This window comes from Nicotiana sylvestris, chromosome 4, assembly GCF_000393655.2.
Source record: "Nicotiana sylvestris chromosome 4, ASM39365v2, whole genome shotgun sequence".
Lineage (NCBI taxonomy): Eukaryota > Viridiplantae > Streptophyta > Magnoliopsida > Solanales > Solanaceae > Nicotiana > Nicotiana sylvestris.
The window spans coordinates 158342457-158357975 of record NC_091060.1 but is presented as its reverse complement, the minus strand read 5'-3'; the positions used below and the strand labels follow the sequence as shown (position 1 = coordinate 158357975).

The following is a 15519-nucleotide window of genomic DNA, read 5'->3' as shown; positions in this document are numbered from 1 at the left end:
GTGTGGGCTGTGTAGTTTTTATGTCTTGTTGACTTCCGCATATCTAACTTGCTGATTTACACACTTATTATGATAACTAGTAATTAAACTTTGTTAGCAAATGATTTATTAAGAACGAAAATGGGTTGTGGTTTGATAGTTGGTCCGGCTTGCCTAGTAATGTGATAGGCGTCATCACGACCGATATTTGGGGTCGTGACAAGTTGGTATCGGAGCCTAGGTTACATAGGTCTCGCGAGTCATGAGCCGATTTAGTAGAGTCTCGCGGATCGGTACGGAGACGTCTGTATTTATCCTCGAGAGGCTGTAGAACCTTTAGGAAAAACTTTATATTCTTGAAATTCTTATCGTGCGAACTTGTTGATCCAAGTACTGAACTTCCGTTATTCTATTCTCTCACAGATGGTGAGGACACGAGCTACCGGACGGGGTAGACGACCACCAGTGCCACCAGCGGAGGCCACCAGAGGTCGTGGTCTTGGCAGAGGCAGAGTAGCAAGGGCAGAACCTATAAACCCACCAGCTGCCCTAGCTCAAGATCAGGCTCCAGCTATGGATGCTCCAGCAGCACCCGCTGTGCCCATCGTGATTCTGGGTCTTCAGGAGGCCTTGGCATAGATCTTATCAGTTTGCACAGGCCTGGCTCAGGCAGTTTCAACCACTACAGCAGCAGCTACTTCACAGGTCAGGGGAGGAAATCATACCCCCGCTGCTCACACGCCTGAGCAGGTAGTGCAGGGACTTCCGATGTCGGGGGCACCTCCAGCCCAGCCGGTTGCACCAGCTCAGGAGTTTGTAGTACCAGTTATGCCGGATGATGAGCAGCGTCGATTTGAGAGGTTTGGTAGACTCTAGCCTCCGATATTCAGCGGAGCAGAGGGCGAGGATGCCCAGGGTTTCTTGGATAAGTGTCAGCGGATGCTTCGTACAGCAGGGATTCTTGAGTCTAGCGGTGTGGCATTTCCCACCTTTCAGTTCTCGAGGGATGCCTTCACTTGGTTGGAGGATTTTGAGAGGCATAGGCCTGTTGTGCAGCACCCTTTACTTGGCAGTAGTTCTCCGTCCTCTTCCTAGAGAAGTATGTGCTGTAGTCTCGCAGAGAGGAGCTGTGTAGGAAGTTTGATTGGCTGCGTTAGGGGGAGATGACCATGTCCCAGTATGAGAGGAGGTTTTCTGAGTTGGCTTGTCATGCCATCTGGTTGGTTCCGACGGACGAGAGAGGATCAGGAGATTTGTTGATGGCTTTACTTACCAGCTTCGTATTCTTAGGACTAGAAGGAGGGTGATAGGTGCCACCTTTGAGGAGGTGGTTGATATCGCTCGTGAGATTGAGACTATTCGCCATGAGGAGCGAGAGTAGAGGGAGACCAAGAGGCCTCGAGGATCGGGCAGTTATGGTGGTGCTCCTTCGAGGGGCCAGTTTCAGCATGGTAGAGGTCGTTCATTCAGGCGTGCTCAGTTCGCCCGCCCAGGTTATCATGGGGCATCTTCGGGTCTTGGTTATCATGGATATCAGTAGGTCCAGTCATCACTCAGCGCCCTTCCAGCCCAGAGTTCATCTCGTGCTCTATCGGTTCAGGGTTTTTATATGCCGAGTGCATCTGCTAGTCACTCCGATGCGAGGGGTTCCCTTCAGTCCCCTTCTCTAGCACCTGGGAGTTGTTATAAGTGTGGCGACATGGGCCACATATGAAGGTAGTATCCTCATCGTGTTGCTAATTCGTCCCAGCAGAGGGCTCAGTCTTCGGCTTCGGCGCTAGTCTCTTCATCACCACCCGCTCCACTAGCTAGGCGTGGAGGTCAGTCAGCCAGGGGTCTCCCCAGAGGTGGAGGTCGATCAGGGGGAGATCAAGCCCGTTTCTATGCACTCCTAGGCAGACCCAGTGCCATTGCTTTAGATGTTGTCATTACAGGTATTGTTTCAGTCTCCCATAGAGATGCCTCTGTATTATTTGATCCCGGTTCCACCTTTTCTTATGTGTCATCATACTTTGCTCGTTATTTGGGTATGCCCCATGAGTTTCTTGCTTTACCTATCCATGTATCTACCCCGGTGGACAATACTGTTGTTGTAGACCGTGTGTACCGGTTATGTGTGGTGACTATTAGGGGTTTGGAAACCCGAGTGGATCTCTTGCTATTGAGCATGGTGGATTTTGATGTAATTTTGGGCATTTATTGGTTATCTCCGTGCCGTGCTATTCTGGACTGTCATGCTAAGACAATCACTTTGGCTATGTCGGGTGTGTCGCGGATCGAGTGGCGTGGTGTGACTGATTATGTTCCTAGTAGAGTGATTTCTTTCTTGATGACCCAGCATATAGTTGGGAAGGGTTGCCTTTCATATCTAGCGTTTGTGAGGGATGTCGGAGCTGAGACTCCCAGTATTGATTCTGTACCAGTTGTGAGGGATTTTCCCATGTATTTCATATGGACCTGCCAGGCATGCCACTAGACAGGGATATTGATTTTGGTATTGACCTAGTGCCGGCAATCAGCCTATTTTTATTCCGCCGTATCGTATGGCACCATCGGAGTTAAATGAATTGAAGGAACAACTTTAGGAACTCCTAGATAAGGGGTTCATTCGGCCTAGTGTGTCACCTTGGGGTGCGCCGGTTCTGTTTGTGAAGAAAAAGGATGGCACAATGAGAATGTGCACTGATTATATGCAATTGAACAAGGTAACAATTAAGAACAAGTACCCCTTGCCTCGCATTGATGATTTATTTGACTAGCTTCAGGGAGCAAGAGTGTTCTCCAAGATTGATCTCCGTTTGGGCTATCACCAGTTGAATATCAAGGATTCAGATATTCTTAAGACTACTTTCAGGACCAGATATGGTCATTATGAGTTCTATGTTATGTCTTTCGGGCTGACCAATGCCCTAGCAGCATTCATGCATTTGATGAACAGTGTATTTCAGCCTTATCTTGATTCGTTTGTGATCGTGTTCATTGATGATATTCTGGTGTACTCGCGTAGTCAAGAGGAGCACGCGGAGCATTTGAGAGTTATGTTGCAGAGATTGAGGGAGGAGAAGCTTTATGCAAAGTTCTCCAAGTGTGAGTTTTGGCTCAATTCAGTGGCTTTCTTGGGGCACGTGGTGTCCAGCGAGGGTATTCAGGTTGATCCGAAGAAGATAAAGGCAATTCAGAGTTGGCCTAGACCGTCCTCAGCCACAGAGATTCGTAGTTTTCTTGGTTTGGCAGGCTATTATCGTCGGTTTGTTCAGGGATTATTATCCATCGCATCGCCCTTGATCAAGTTGACTTAGAAGGGTGTTTCATTTGTATGGTCGAACGAGTGTGAGGAGAGCTTTCAGAAGCTCAAGATAGCTTTGACCACAACTCCAGTATTGGTTTTACCATCAGCTTTGGGTTCATATACCGTGTATTGTGATGCCTCGAAAGTTGGGATTGGTTGTGTATTGATGTAGGAGGGTAGAGTTATTGATTATGTTTCTCGTTAGTTGAAGCCCCATGAGAAGAACTACCTCATTCATGATTTGGAGTTGGCTGCCATAGTTCATGCATTGAAGATTTTGAGGCATTACTTGTATGGCGTATCTTGTGAGGTGTTCAGTAATCATCGCAGTCTTCAGCATTTGTTCAAACAAAAGGATCTTAATTTGAGGCAGCGGAGATGGTTGGAGTTGCTTAAGGATTATGATATCACTATATTGTACCATCCGGGAAAGGCCAATGTGGTTCCCGATGCTTTGAGCCAAAAGGCAGTGACTATGGGGAGTTTGGCATATATCCCAATTAGGGAGAGACCTCTTGCAGTTGATGTTCAGTACTTGGCCAATCGGTTTGTGAGGTTGGATATTTCGGAGCCCAGTCGAGTGTTGGCTTGTGTGGTTTCTCGGTTTTCCTTATATGATCACATCAGAGAGTGCCAGTATGATGATTCGCATTTGCTTGTCCTCAGGGACATAGTTCAGCATGATGATGCCAGAGATGTGACCATCGGTGATGAAGGGGTATGAGGATGCGGGGCCGGATTTGTGTGCCCAATATGGATGGGCTTCGGGAGTTGATTCTGGAGGAGGCCCATAGCTCGCAGTATTCCATCCATCCGAGTGCCGCGAAGATGTATCAGGATTTGAGGCAGCACTATTGGTGGAGAAGAATGAAGAAAGATATTGTGGGATTTGTAGCTCGGTGTCTCAATTGTCAGCAGGTGAACTATGAGCATAAGAGATCGGGTGGCTTGCTTCAGCAGATGGTTATTCTTGAGTGGAAGTGGGAGAGGATCACTATGGACTTTGCTGTTGGACTTCCACGGACTTTGAAGAAGTTCGATGCTATTTGGGTGATTGTGGATCGGCTGACCAAGTCCACACTTTATTCCTGTGTGTACTACATATTCTTCAAAGCGGTTGGTAGGGATCTATATCCGAGAGATTGTTCGTTTGCATGGTGTTTCGGTTTCCATCTTTGCAGATAGAGCTACTCAGTTTACTTCGCAGTTTTGGAGAGCCATGCGAGAGAGTTGAGTACTCAGGTGGACTTGAGCACAGCTTTTCATCCTCAGACGGACGGGCAATCCGAGCGTACTATCTAGATATTGGAGGACATGTTGCGTGCTTGTGTTATTGATTTCCGAGGATCTTGGGATGAGTTTCTACCGCTTGCAGAGTTTGCTTATAACAACAGTTACCAGTCGAGTATTCAGATGGCTCCATATGAGGCTTTGTATGGGAGGTAGTGTAGATCTCCAGTTGGTTGGTTCGAGCCCGGTGAGGCTAGGCTATTGAGGACTGATTTGGTAAAGGATGTTTTGAAGAAGGTGGAGGTGATTCAAGAGAGGCTTCGTACAACATAGTCGAGGCAAAAAAGTTATGCTGATAGGAAGGTTTGAGATGTGTCCTACATGGTTGGCGAGAAGGTTCTGTTGAAGGTTTCACCCATGAAGGGTGTTATGAGATTTGGGAAGAAAGGGAAATTGAGTCCTCGGTTCATTGGGCCTTTTGAGGTGCTTCGGAGGATTGGGGAGGTGGCTTATGAGCTTGCTTTGCCACCCAGCTTGTCGAGTGTGCATCCGGTATTTCATGTTTATATGCTCTGGAAGTATATTGGGGATCCGTCTCATGTTTTGGACTTCATCACAGTTCAGCTAGATGATGATTTGACCTACGATGTGGAGCCAGTAGCTATTTTGGGTTGTCAGGTTCGAAAGTTGAGGTCAAAGGATATAGATTCAGTGAAAGTGCAGTGGAGAGGTCAGCCCGTGGAGGAGGCTACCTGGGAGACCGAGCGGGAGATGCGGAGCAGATATCCTCACCTATTCGAGGCTTCAAGTATGTTTCTTGACTCGTTCGAGGATGAACGTTTGTTTAAGTTGGGGAGGATGTGACGATCCGACCAGACGTCTCATGAGTTACCACACCGTTTTCCCCCATTTCTGCTTCGTTATGCTTCGTTATCTATGTTTTATGTGATCGAGTTGATCGGTTTGAGTTCGGAGAGGATTTGGTCAGAAATGAGACACTTAGTCTCTTTTAAGAAAGTATGAGTTGGAAAAGTCAAACGGATGTTGACTTAAGTGATAGAGGGCTCGGATGTGAGTTGCGATGGTTCGGTTAGCTTTGGGAGGTGATTTGTGACTTAGGAGCATGATCAGAATGGATTTTGGAGGTCCGTAGTAGATTTAGGCTTGAATTGACGAAAATGATATTTTGGCGATTTCCGATTGATAGGCGAGATTTTGATATAAGGGTCGGAATGGAATTTTGAGAGTTGTTGTAGCTTCGTTGTGTCAGTTGGGATGTGTGTGTAAAATTTCAGGTCATTTGGACGTAGTTTGGTATGATTTTTTATCAAAAGTGTGTTTCGGAAGATTTTAGAAACTTAGGATTGAATTCGATGAGTTTTGGGTAATTTGATGTTGTTTGAAGTGTTTTGATGATTGGAACAAGTTTGAATAAGGTATTGGGTCATGTTTGTGCTTTTGGTTGAGGTCCCGGGGGCCTCGGGGGTGATTTCGGATGGTTAACGGGAAGAATCGGGACTTAAGAGATTTCAGAAAATTGCTGCTTCTGGTGTTTTCGCACCTGCGGCTTGAGGACCGCAAGTGTGGTGTCGCACGTACGAGGGAGAAGGCCGCAAATGTGAGATTTGGGCTAAGGGTCAGGAATCGCAGAAGCGGAGTTTTGGGCCGCATCTGCAAAATCGCAGATGCGGAAGGGCGATCGCAGGTGCGGATTTGGGCTGGTTAAGTGAGTTCCGCAGAAGCGGACTTGTGACCGCAAATACAGTACCGCAGAAGCGGTGGAGGGTCGCAGATGCGAAAACCCCTGGGCAGAATGTATATATATTCTTTCTTTGCGTTTTTTGAAGGGTTTAACCATTTTTGAACTCGGAATTGGGAGCTTTGGGCGATTTTAAAAAGAGAAATCAAAGAGACTTCGTTGAGGTAAGGATTTTAGACTTAAAATACATTTCTATGGTAGAATTTCATGATTTAGGATTGAAATTAAGGGATTAAAGGACTAAAAATGGAGGTTTAGGGCTTGAGTTTAAGAGGCCTTTAATAGAGGATTTGAGGAGTCATTTGAACTCCGATTCTTGTATTTTTTATGTGTATGAACTCGTGAGGAGATGAAGAATCTAATGATGTGAAAATTTCTGAGTTTCGAGAAGTGGGCCGGGGGCTCGGGTTTTGCTAATTTCGTGATTTTTGGTATTTTTTGATTGTTCTCGCTTGGGCTTTGTTCCCTTAGCATATTATGACGTATTCGTTCTGAATTTGGATAGATACAACGCGCGTGGAGGCCGATTCGAGGGGCAAAGGCGTCGCGAGCTAGAGAGTTAGCCGGTTCGAGATAAGTAATGATTGTAAATGATGTTCTGAGGGTTTGAAACCCTAGATTTGCACATCATAGTGTTATACTGAGGTGAGACACGCGCTTGATGATGAGCGTGGGGTCGTATACTTTTGGGGATTGTGATTTGGTCCGTCCCGATTGATGATTTTACCACGTATTTGATTGTAAACTGTGTGTTGTCATCATTCTTTGGGTTGAATGCCATATTTGGGCCTATTGCCAACTATTTGAACTCATCGGGGCTATTTATTGATATTTTCTCACTGTTTTGACTTGTTACTTGAACTCAGTCATGATATTTTACCACTGTTTTTACTATTCAGCCATTCTCTCTCAGTTTTCAAGACTTAAATGATATTTTAAATTGATGTTTGGGCTGAAAACACTGTTTTACTATTGCCCGAGGGGCTTGTGATGATTTTTGGACTGAGTAAGGTCGGGGGCCTATATTGTGAGGAACATTGATACTGATATGAGGCCGAAGGCCTGAGATAAATGTATTCGCCACGAGGTGGCTTGATTGATATGAGGCCAAGGGCCTAGATTTGATGCCACGAGATGGCTTGATATTGCGCTTGGGCCGTAAGGCGTCCCTCTGGAGTCTGCACACCCCCAGTGAGCGCGGGTCCCCATTGTGATGTGAGATTGATCTCGAGGGGCGGAAATTGTTGATACTGTGCCCGAGGGGTGACCTTCTATGTGTTTACTCTATCTTAACTGTCTGTCAATTACCGATTTATTTGTTGTAGAAGTACTTTATTTTGCTCTTCATTGGTTTATTGCTTACAAATTACCTATTTAATTGCTTCGTTATAGAATACCTTGTATATACGTGTTTTCTTACTTTCAGTCATTATTTATCTTTATTACTCACTGGGTCGGAGGACTCACATTACTCCCTGCACCTTGCATGCAGATCCAGGTGCCCCAGAGGCCGAGTGAGAGCTTTTCAGTCGTTCAGCATTTGCTGGGGATTTCGAGGTAGCTGCATGGCGTCCGCAGCCCTGATTTCTCCCTTCTATCTTATTACTTTTCCGCATTCCTAGCCTATCTATGTAGTAGGTTGTTCAGACTTGTATTAGAGGCTCTAGACTTGTGACATCAGATCAGTGTGTGCTGTGTAGTTTTTATGTCTTGTTGACTTCCGCATATCTAACTTGCTGATTTACACACTTATTATGATAACTGGTAATTAAACTGTGTTAGCAAATGATTTATTAAGAACAAAAATGGGTTGTGGTTTGATAGATGGTCTGGCTTGCCTAGTAATGTGATAGGCGTCATCATGACCGATATTTGGGGTCGTGACAAGTTGGTATCGGAGCCTAGGTTACATAGGTCTCGCGAGTCATGAGCCGATTTAGTAGAGTCTCGCGGATCGGTACGGAGACATCTGTATTTATCCTCGAGAGGCTGTAGAACCTTTAGGAAAAACTTTATATTCTTGAAATTCTTATCGTGCGAACTTGTTGATCCAAGTACTGAACTTCCGTTATTCTATTCTCTCACAGATGGTGAGGACACGAGCTACCGGACGGGGTGGACGACCACCAGTTCCACCAGCGGAGGCCACCAGAGTTCTTAGTCCTGGCAGAGGCAGAGTAGCAAGGGCAGCACCTATAGACCCACCAGCTGCCCTAGCTCAAGATCAGGCTCCAGCTATGGATGCTCCAGCAGCACCAGTTCAAGCACCTGCTGTGCCTATCGTGATTCCGGGTCTTCAGGAGGCCTTGGCATAGATCTTATCAGTTTGCACAGGCCTGGCTCAGGCAGTTTCAGCCACTACATCAGCAGCTACTTTACAGGTCAGGGGAGGCAATCATACCCCCGCTGCTCGCACGCCTGAGCAGGTAGTGCAGTGACTTCACACGTCGGGGGCACCTCCAGCCCAGTCGGTTGCACCAGCTAAGGAGTTTGTAGTACCAGTTATGTCGGATGATGAGCAGCGTCGATTTGAGAGGTTTGGTAGACTCTATCCTCCGACATTCAGCGGAGCAGAGGGCGAGGATGCCCAGGGTTTCTTGGATAAGTGCCAGCGGATGCTTCGTACAGCAGGGATTCTTGAGTCTAGCGGTGTGGCATTTCCCACCTTTCAGTTCTCGAGGGATGCCTTCACTTGGGTGGAGGATTTTGAGAGGCGTAGGCCTGTTGTGCAGCACCCTTTACTTGGCAGTAGTTCTCCGTCCTCTTCCTAGAGAAGTATGTGTCGTAGTCTCGCAGAGAGGAGCTGTGTAGGCAGTTTGAGTGGCTGCGTCAGGGGGAGATGACCATGTCCCAGTATGAGAGGAGGTTTTCTGAGTTGGCTTCTCATGCCATCTGGTTGGTTCCGACGGACCGAGAGAGGATCAGGAGATTTGTTGATGGCCTTACTTACCAGCTTCGTATTCCTAGGACTAGAAGGAGGGTGACAAGTGCCACCTTCGAGGAGGTGGTTGATATCGCTCGTGAGATTGAGACTATTCGCCATCAGGAGCGAGAGGAGAGGGAGACCAAGAGGCCTCGAGGATCGGGCAGTTATGGTGGTGCTCCTTCGAGGGGCCAGTTTCTGCATGGTAGAGGTCGTTCATTCAGGCGTGCTCAGTTCGCCCGCCTAGGTTATCATGGGGCATCTTTGGGTCATGGTTATCATGGATATCAGTAGGGCCAGTCATCACTCAGCACCCTTCCAGCCCAGAGTTCATCTCGCGCTCTATCGGTTCAGGGTTCTTATATGCCGAGTGCATCTGCTAGTCACTCCGATGCGAGGGGTTCCCTTCAGTCCCCTTCTCTAGCACCTGGGAGTTGTTATGAGTGTGGCGAGATGGGCCACATATGGAGGTAGTATCCTCATCGTGTTGCTAATTCGTCCCAGCAGAGGGGTCAGTCTTCGGCTTCGGCGCTAGTCTCTTCATCACCACCCGCTCTACCAGCTAGGCGTGGAGGTCAGTCAGCCAGGGGTCTCCCCAGAGGTGGAGGTCGATCAGGGGGCGATCAAGCCCGTTTCTATGCACTCCCAGGCAAACCCAATACCATTGCTTTAGATACTATCATTACAGGTATTGTTTCAGTCTCCCATAGAGATGCCTCTGTATTATTTGATCCCGGTTCCACCTTTTCTTATGTGTCATCATACTTTGCTCGTTATTTGGGTACGCCCCATGAGTTTCTTGCTTTACCTATCCATGTATCTACCCCAGTGGGCAATACTGTTATTGTAGACCGTGTGTACCAGTTATGTGTGGTGACTATTGGGGGTTTGGAGACCCGAGTGGATCTCTTGCTATTGAGCATGGTGGATTTTGATGTAATTTTGGGCATTTATTGGTTATCTCCGTGCCGTGCTATTCTGGACTATCATACTAAGACAGTTACTTTGGCTATGTCGGGTGTGTCGCGGATCGAGTGGCGTGGTGTGACTGATTATGTTCCTAGTAGAGTTATTTCTTTCTTGAAGGCCCAGCATATGGTTGGGAAGGGTTGCATTTCATATCTAGCATTTGTGAGGGATGTCAGAGCTGAGACTCCCAGTATTGATTCTGTACCAGTTGTGAGGGATTTTCCCATGTATTTCATGTGGACCTGCCAGGCATGCCACCAGACAGGGATATTGATTTTGGTATTGACCTGGTGCCGGGCAATCAGCCCATTTTTATTCCGTCGTATCGTATGGCACCAGCGGAGTTGAAGGAACAACTTTAGGAACTCTTAGATAAGGGGTTCATTCGGCCTAGTATGTCACCTTGGGGTGCGCCGGTTCTGTTTGTGAAGAAAAAGGATGGCACAATGAGAATGTGCACTGATTATATGCAATTGAACAAGGTAACAATTAAGAACAAGTATCCCTTGCCTCGCATTGATGATTTATTTGACTAATTTAAGGGAGCAAGAGTGTTCTCCAAGATTGATCTCCGTTCGGGCTATCACCAGTTGAATATCAAGGATTCAAATATTCTTAAGACTACTTTCAGGACCAGATATGGTCATTATGAGTTCTTTGTTATGTCTTTCGGGCTGACCAATGCCCTAGCAGCGTTCATGCATTTGATGAACAATGTATTTCAGCCTTATCTTGATTCGTTTGTGATCATCTTCATTGATGATATTCTGGTGTACTTGCGTAGTCAGGAGGAGCACGAGGAGCATTTGAGAGTTGTGTTGCAGAGATTGAGGGAGGAGAAGCTTTATGCAAAGTTCTCCAAGTGTGAGTTTTGGCTCAATTCAGTGGCTTTCTTGGGGCACGTGGTGTCCAGCGAGGGTATTCAGGTTGATCCGAAGAAGATAAAGGCAATTCAGAAGGGTGTTTCATTTGTATGGTCGAACGAGTGTGAGGAGAGCTTTCAGAAGCTCAAGACAGCTTTGACCACAGCTCCAGTATTGGTTTTACCATCAGCTTTGGGTTCATATACCGTGTATTGTGATGCCTCGAAGGTTGGTATTGGTTGTGTATTGATGTAGGAGGGTAGAGTTATTGATTATGTTTCTCGTTAGTTGAAGCCCCATGAGAAGAACTACCTCATTCATGATTTGGAGTTGGCTGCCATAGTTCATGCATTGAAGATTTGGAGGCATTACTTGTATGGCGTATCTTGTGAGGTGTTTAGTAATCATCACATCTTCAGCATTTGTTCAAACAAAAAGATCTTAATTTGAGGCAGCGGAGATGGTTGGAGTTGCTTAAGGATTATGATATCACTATATTGTACCATCCGGGAAAGGCCAATGTGGTGCCCGATGCTTTGAGCTAAAAGGTAGTGAGTATGGGGAGTTTGGCATATATCCCAATTAGGGAGAGACCTCTTGCAGTTGATGTTCAGGACTTGGCCAATCGGTTTGTGAGGTTGGATATTTCGGAGCCCAGTCGAGTGTTGGCTTGTGTGGTTTCTCGGTTTTCCTTATATAATCACATCAGAGAGCGCCAGTATGATGATCCGCATTTGCTTGTCCTTAGGGACAGAGTTCAGCATGATGATGCCAGAGATGTGACCATCGGTGATGAAGGGGTATGAAGATGCGGGGCCGAATTTGTGTGCCCAATATGGATGGGCTTCGGGAGTTGATTCTGGAGGAGGCCCATAGCTCGCAGTATTCCATCCATCCGAGTGCCGCGAAGATGTATCAGGATTTGAGGCAGCACTATTGGTTGAGAAGAATGAAGAAAGATATTGTGGGATTTGTAGCTCGGTGTCTCAATTGTCAGCAGGTGAACTATAAGCATCAGAGACCGGGTGGCTTGCTTCAGCAGATGGTTATTCCTGAGTGGAAGTGGGAGAGGATCACTATGGACTTTGTTGTTGGACTTCCACGGACTTTGAAGAAGTTCGATGCTATTTGGGTGATTGTGAATCGGCTGACCAAGTCCACACTTTATTCCTGTGTGTACTACATATTCTTCAAAGCGGTTGGCAGGGATCTATATCTGAGAGATTGTTCGTTTGCATGGTGTTTCGGTTTCCATCTTTTCATATAGAGCTACTCAGTTTACTTCGCAGTTTTGGAGAGTCGTGCGAGAGAGTTGGGTACTCAAGTGGACTTGAGCACAGCTTTTCATCCTCAGACGGACGGGCAATCCGAGCGTACTATCCAGATATTGGAGGACATGTTGCGTGCTTGTGTTATTGATTTCCGAGGATATTGGGATGAGTTTCTACCCCTTGCAGAGTTTGCTTATAACAACAGTTACCAGTCGAGTATTCAGATGGCTCCATATGAGGCTTTGTATGGGAGGTAGTGTAGATCTTCAGTTGGTTGGTTCGAGCCCGGTGAGGCTAGGCTATTGAGGACTGATTTGGTATAGGATGCTTTGGAGAAAGTGGAGGTGATTCAAGAGAGGCTTCGTACAGCGCAGTCGAGGCAAAAAAGTTATGCTGATAGGAAGGTTCGAGATGTATCCTACATGGTCGGCAAGAAGGTTCTATTGAAGGTTTCACCCATGAAGGGTGTTATGAGATTTGGGAAGAAAGGGAAATTGAGTCCTCGGTTCATTGGGCCTTTTGAGGTGCTTCGGAGGATTGGGGAGGTGGCTTATGAGCTTGCTTTGCCACCCAGCTTGTCGAGTGTGCATCCGGTCTTTCATGTTTCTATGTTCTGGAAGTATATTGGGAATTCGTCTCATGTTTTGGACTTCAGCACAGTTCAGTTAGATGATGATTTGACCTACGATGTGGAGCCAGTAGCTATTTTGGGTTGTCAGGTTCGAAAGTTGAGGTCAAAGGATATAGATTCAGTGAAAGTGCAGTGGAGAGGTCAGCCCATGGAGGAGGCTACCTAGGAGACCGAGCGGGAGATGCGGAGCAGATATCCTCACCTATTCGAGGCTTCAGGTATGTTTCTTGACTCGTTCGAGGATGAACGTTTGTTTAAGTTGGGGGGGATTTGATGATCCGGTCAGTCGTCTCATGAGTTACTGCCCCGTTTTTCCCCATTTATGCTTCGTTATCTGTGTTTTATGTGATCGAGTTGATCGGTTTGAGTTCGGAGAGGATTTGGTCAGAAATGAGACACTTAGTCTATTTTAAGAAAGTTTGAGTTGGAAAAGTCAAACGGATGTTGACTTAAGTGTTAGAGGGCTCGGATGTGAGTTGCGATGGTTCGGTTAGCTTCGGGAGGTGATTTGTGACTTAGGAGCATGATCAGAATGGATTTTGGAGGTTCGTAGTAGATTTAGGCTTGAATTGACGAAAATGATATTTTGGCGATTTCCGGTTGATAGGCGAGATTTTGATATAAGGGTCGGAATGGAATTTTGAGAGTTGTTGTAGCTTCGTTGTGTCAGTTGGGATGTGTGTGTAAACTTTCAGGTCATTCGGATGTGGTTTGGTAGGGTTTTTTATCAAAAGTGTGTTTCGGAAGATTTTAGAAACTTAGGGTTGAATTCGATGAGTTTTGGGTAATTTGATGTTGTCTGAAGTGTTTTGATGATTGGAACAAGTTTGAATAAGGTATTGGGTCATGTTTGTGCTTTTGGTTGAGGTCCCGGGGGCCTCGGGGTTGATTTCGGATGGTTAACGGGAAGAATCGGGACTTAAGAGATTTCAGAAAATTGTTGCTTCTGGTGTTTTCGCACCTGCGGCTTGGGGATCGCAAGTGTGGTGCCGCACGTACGAGGGAGAAGGCCGCAAATGTGAGATTTGGGCTGAGGGTCAGGAATCGCAAAAGCGGAGTTTTGTGCCGCATCTGCGGAATCGCAGATGCGGAAGGGCGATCGCAGGAGCGGATTTGGGTTGGTTAAGTGAGTTCCGCAGAAGCGGACTTGTGACCGCAAATACGGTACCGCAGAAACGGTGGAGGGGTCGCAGATGCGAAAACCCCTGGGCAGAATGTATATATATTCTTTCTTTGCGTTTTTTGAAGGGTTTAACCATTTTTGAACTCGGAATTGGGAGCTTTGGGCGATTTTGAAAAGAGAAATCAAAGAGACTTCGTTGAGGTAAGGATTTTAGACTTAAAATACATTTCTATGGTAGAATTTCATGATTTAGGATTGAAATTAAGGGATTAAAGGACTAAAAATGGAGGTTTAGGGCTTGAGTTTAACAGGCCTTTAATGGAGGATTTGAGGAGTCATTTGAACTCTGATTCTTATATTTTTTATGTGTATGAACTCGTGGGGAGATGAAAAATCTAATGATGTGAAAATTTCTGAGTTTCGAGAAGTGGGCCCGGGGCTCGGATTTTGCTAATTTCGGGATTTTTGGTATTTTTTTATTGTTCTCGCTTGGGCTTTGTTCCCTTAGCATATTATGACGTATTCGTTCTGATTTTGGATAGATTCAACGCGCGTGGAGGCCGATTCGAGGGGCAAAGGCGTCGCGAGCTAGAGAGTTAGCCGGTTCGAGATGAGTAATGATTTTAAATGATGTTCTGAGGGTTTGAAACCCTAGATTTGCATATCGTAGTGTTATACTGAGGTGAGACACGTGCTTGATGATGAGCGTGGGGTCGTATACTATTGGGGATTGTGACTTGGTCCGTCCTGATTGATGATTTTACCATGTATTTGATTGTAAACTGTGTGTTGTCATCATTCTTTGGGTTGAATGCCATATTTGGGCCTATTGCCAACTATTTGAACTCATCGGGGCTATTTATTGATATTTTCTCACTGTTTTGACTTGTTACTTGAACTCAGTCATGATATTTTACCACTGTTTTTACTATTCAGCCATTCTCTCTCAGTTTTCAAGACTTAAATGATATTTTAAATTGATGTTTGGGCTGAAAACACTGTTTTACTATTGCCCGAGGGGCTTGTGATGATTTTTGGACTGAGTAAGGTCGGGGGCCTATATTGTGAGGAACATTGATACTGATATGAGGCCGAAGGCCTGAGATAAATGTATTCGCCACGAGGTGGCTTGATTGATATGAGGCCAAGGGCCTAGATTTGATGCCACGAGATGGCTTGATATTGCGCTTGGGCCGTAAGGCGTCCCTCTGGAGTCTGCACACCCCCAGTGAGCGCGGGTCCCCATTGTGATGTGAGATTGAGCCCGAGGGACGGAAATTTTTAATACTGTGCCCGTGGGGCGAACTTCTATGTGTTTACTCTATCTTAACTGTCTGTCAATTACCTGTTTATTTGTTGTAGAAGTACTTTACTTTGCTTTTCATTGGTTTACTGCTTACAAATTACTTATTTAATTGTTTTGTTATAGAATACCTTGTGTATACGTGTTTTCTTACTTTCAGTCATTATTTATCTTTATTA

General features: G+C 46.0%; 1 protein-coding gene across 1 annotated transcript; it reads left to right on the top strand.

Moving 5' to 3' along the window:
- Positions 1-402: 402 nt before the first annotated feature.
- On the top strand, positions 403-8572 carry LOC138890408 (uncharacterized). The gene is made up of 4 exons (XM_070173790.1): positions 403-585; positions 649-839; positions 3935-3986; positions 8345-8572. Exons 1-4 carry the CDS (start codon positions 403-405, stop codon positions 8570-8572), a joined length of 654 nt encoding a protein of 217 aa, XP_070029891.1.
- Positions 8573-15519: the final 6947 nt, after the last annotated feature.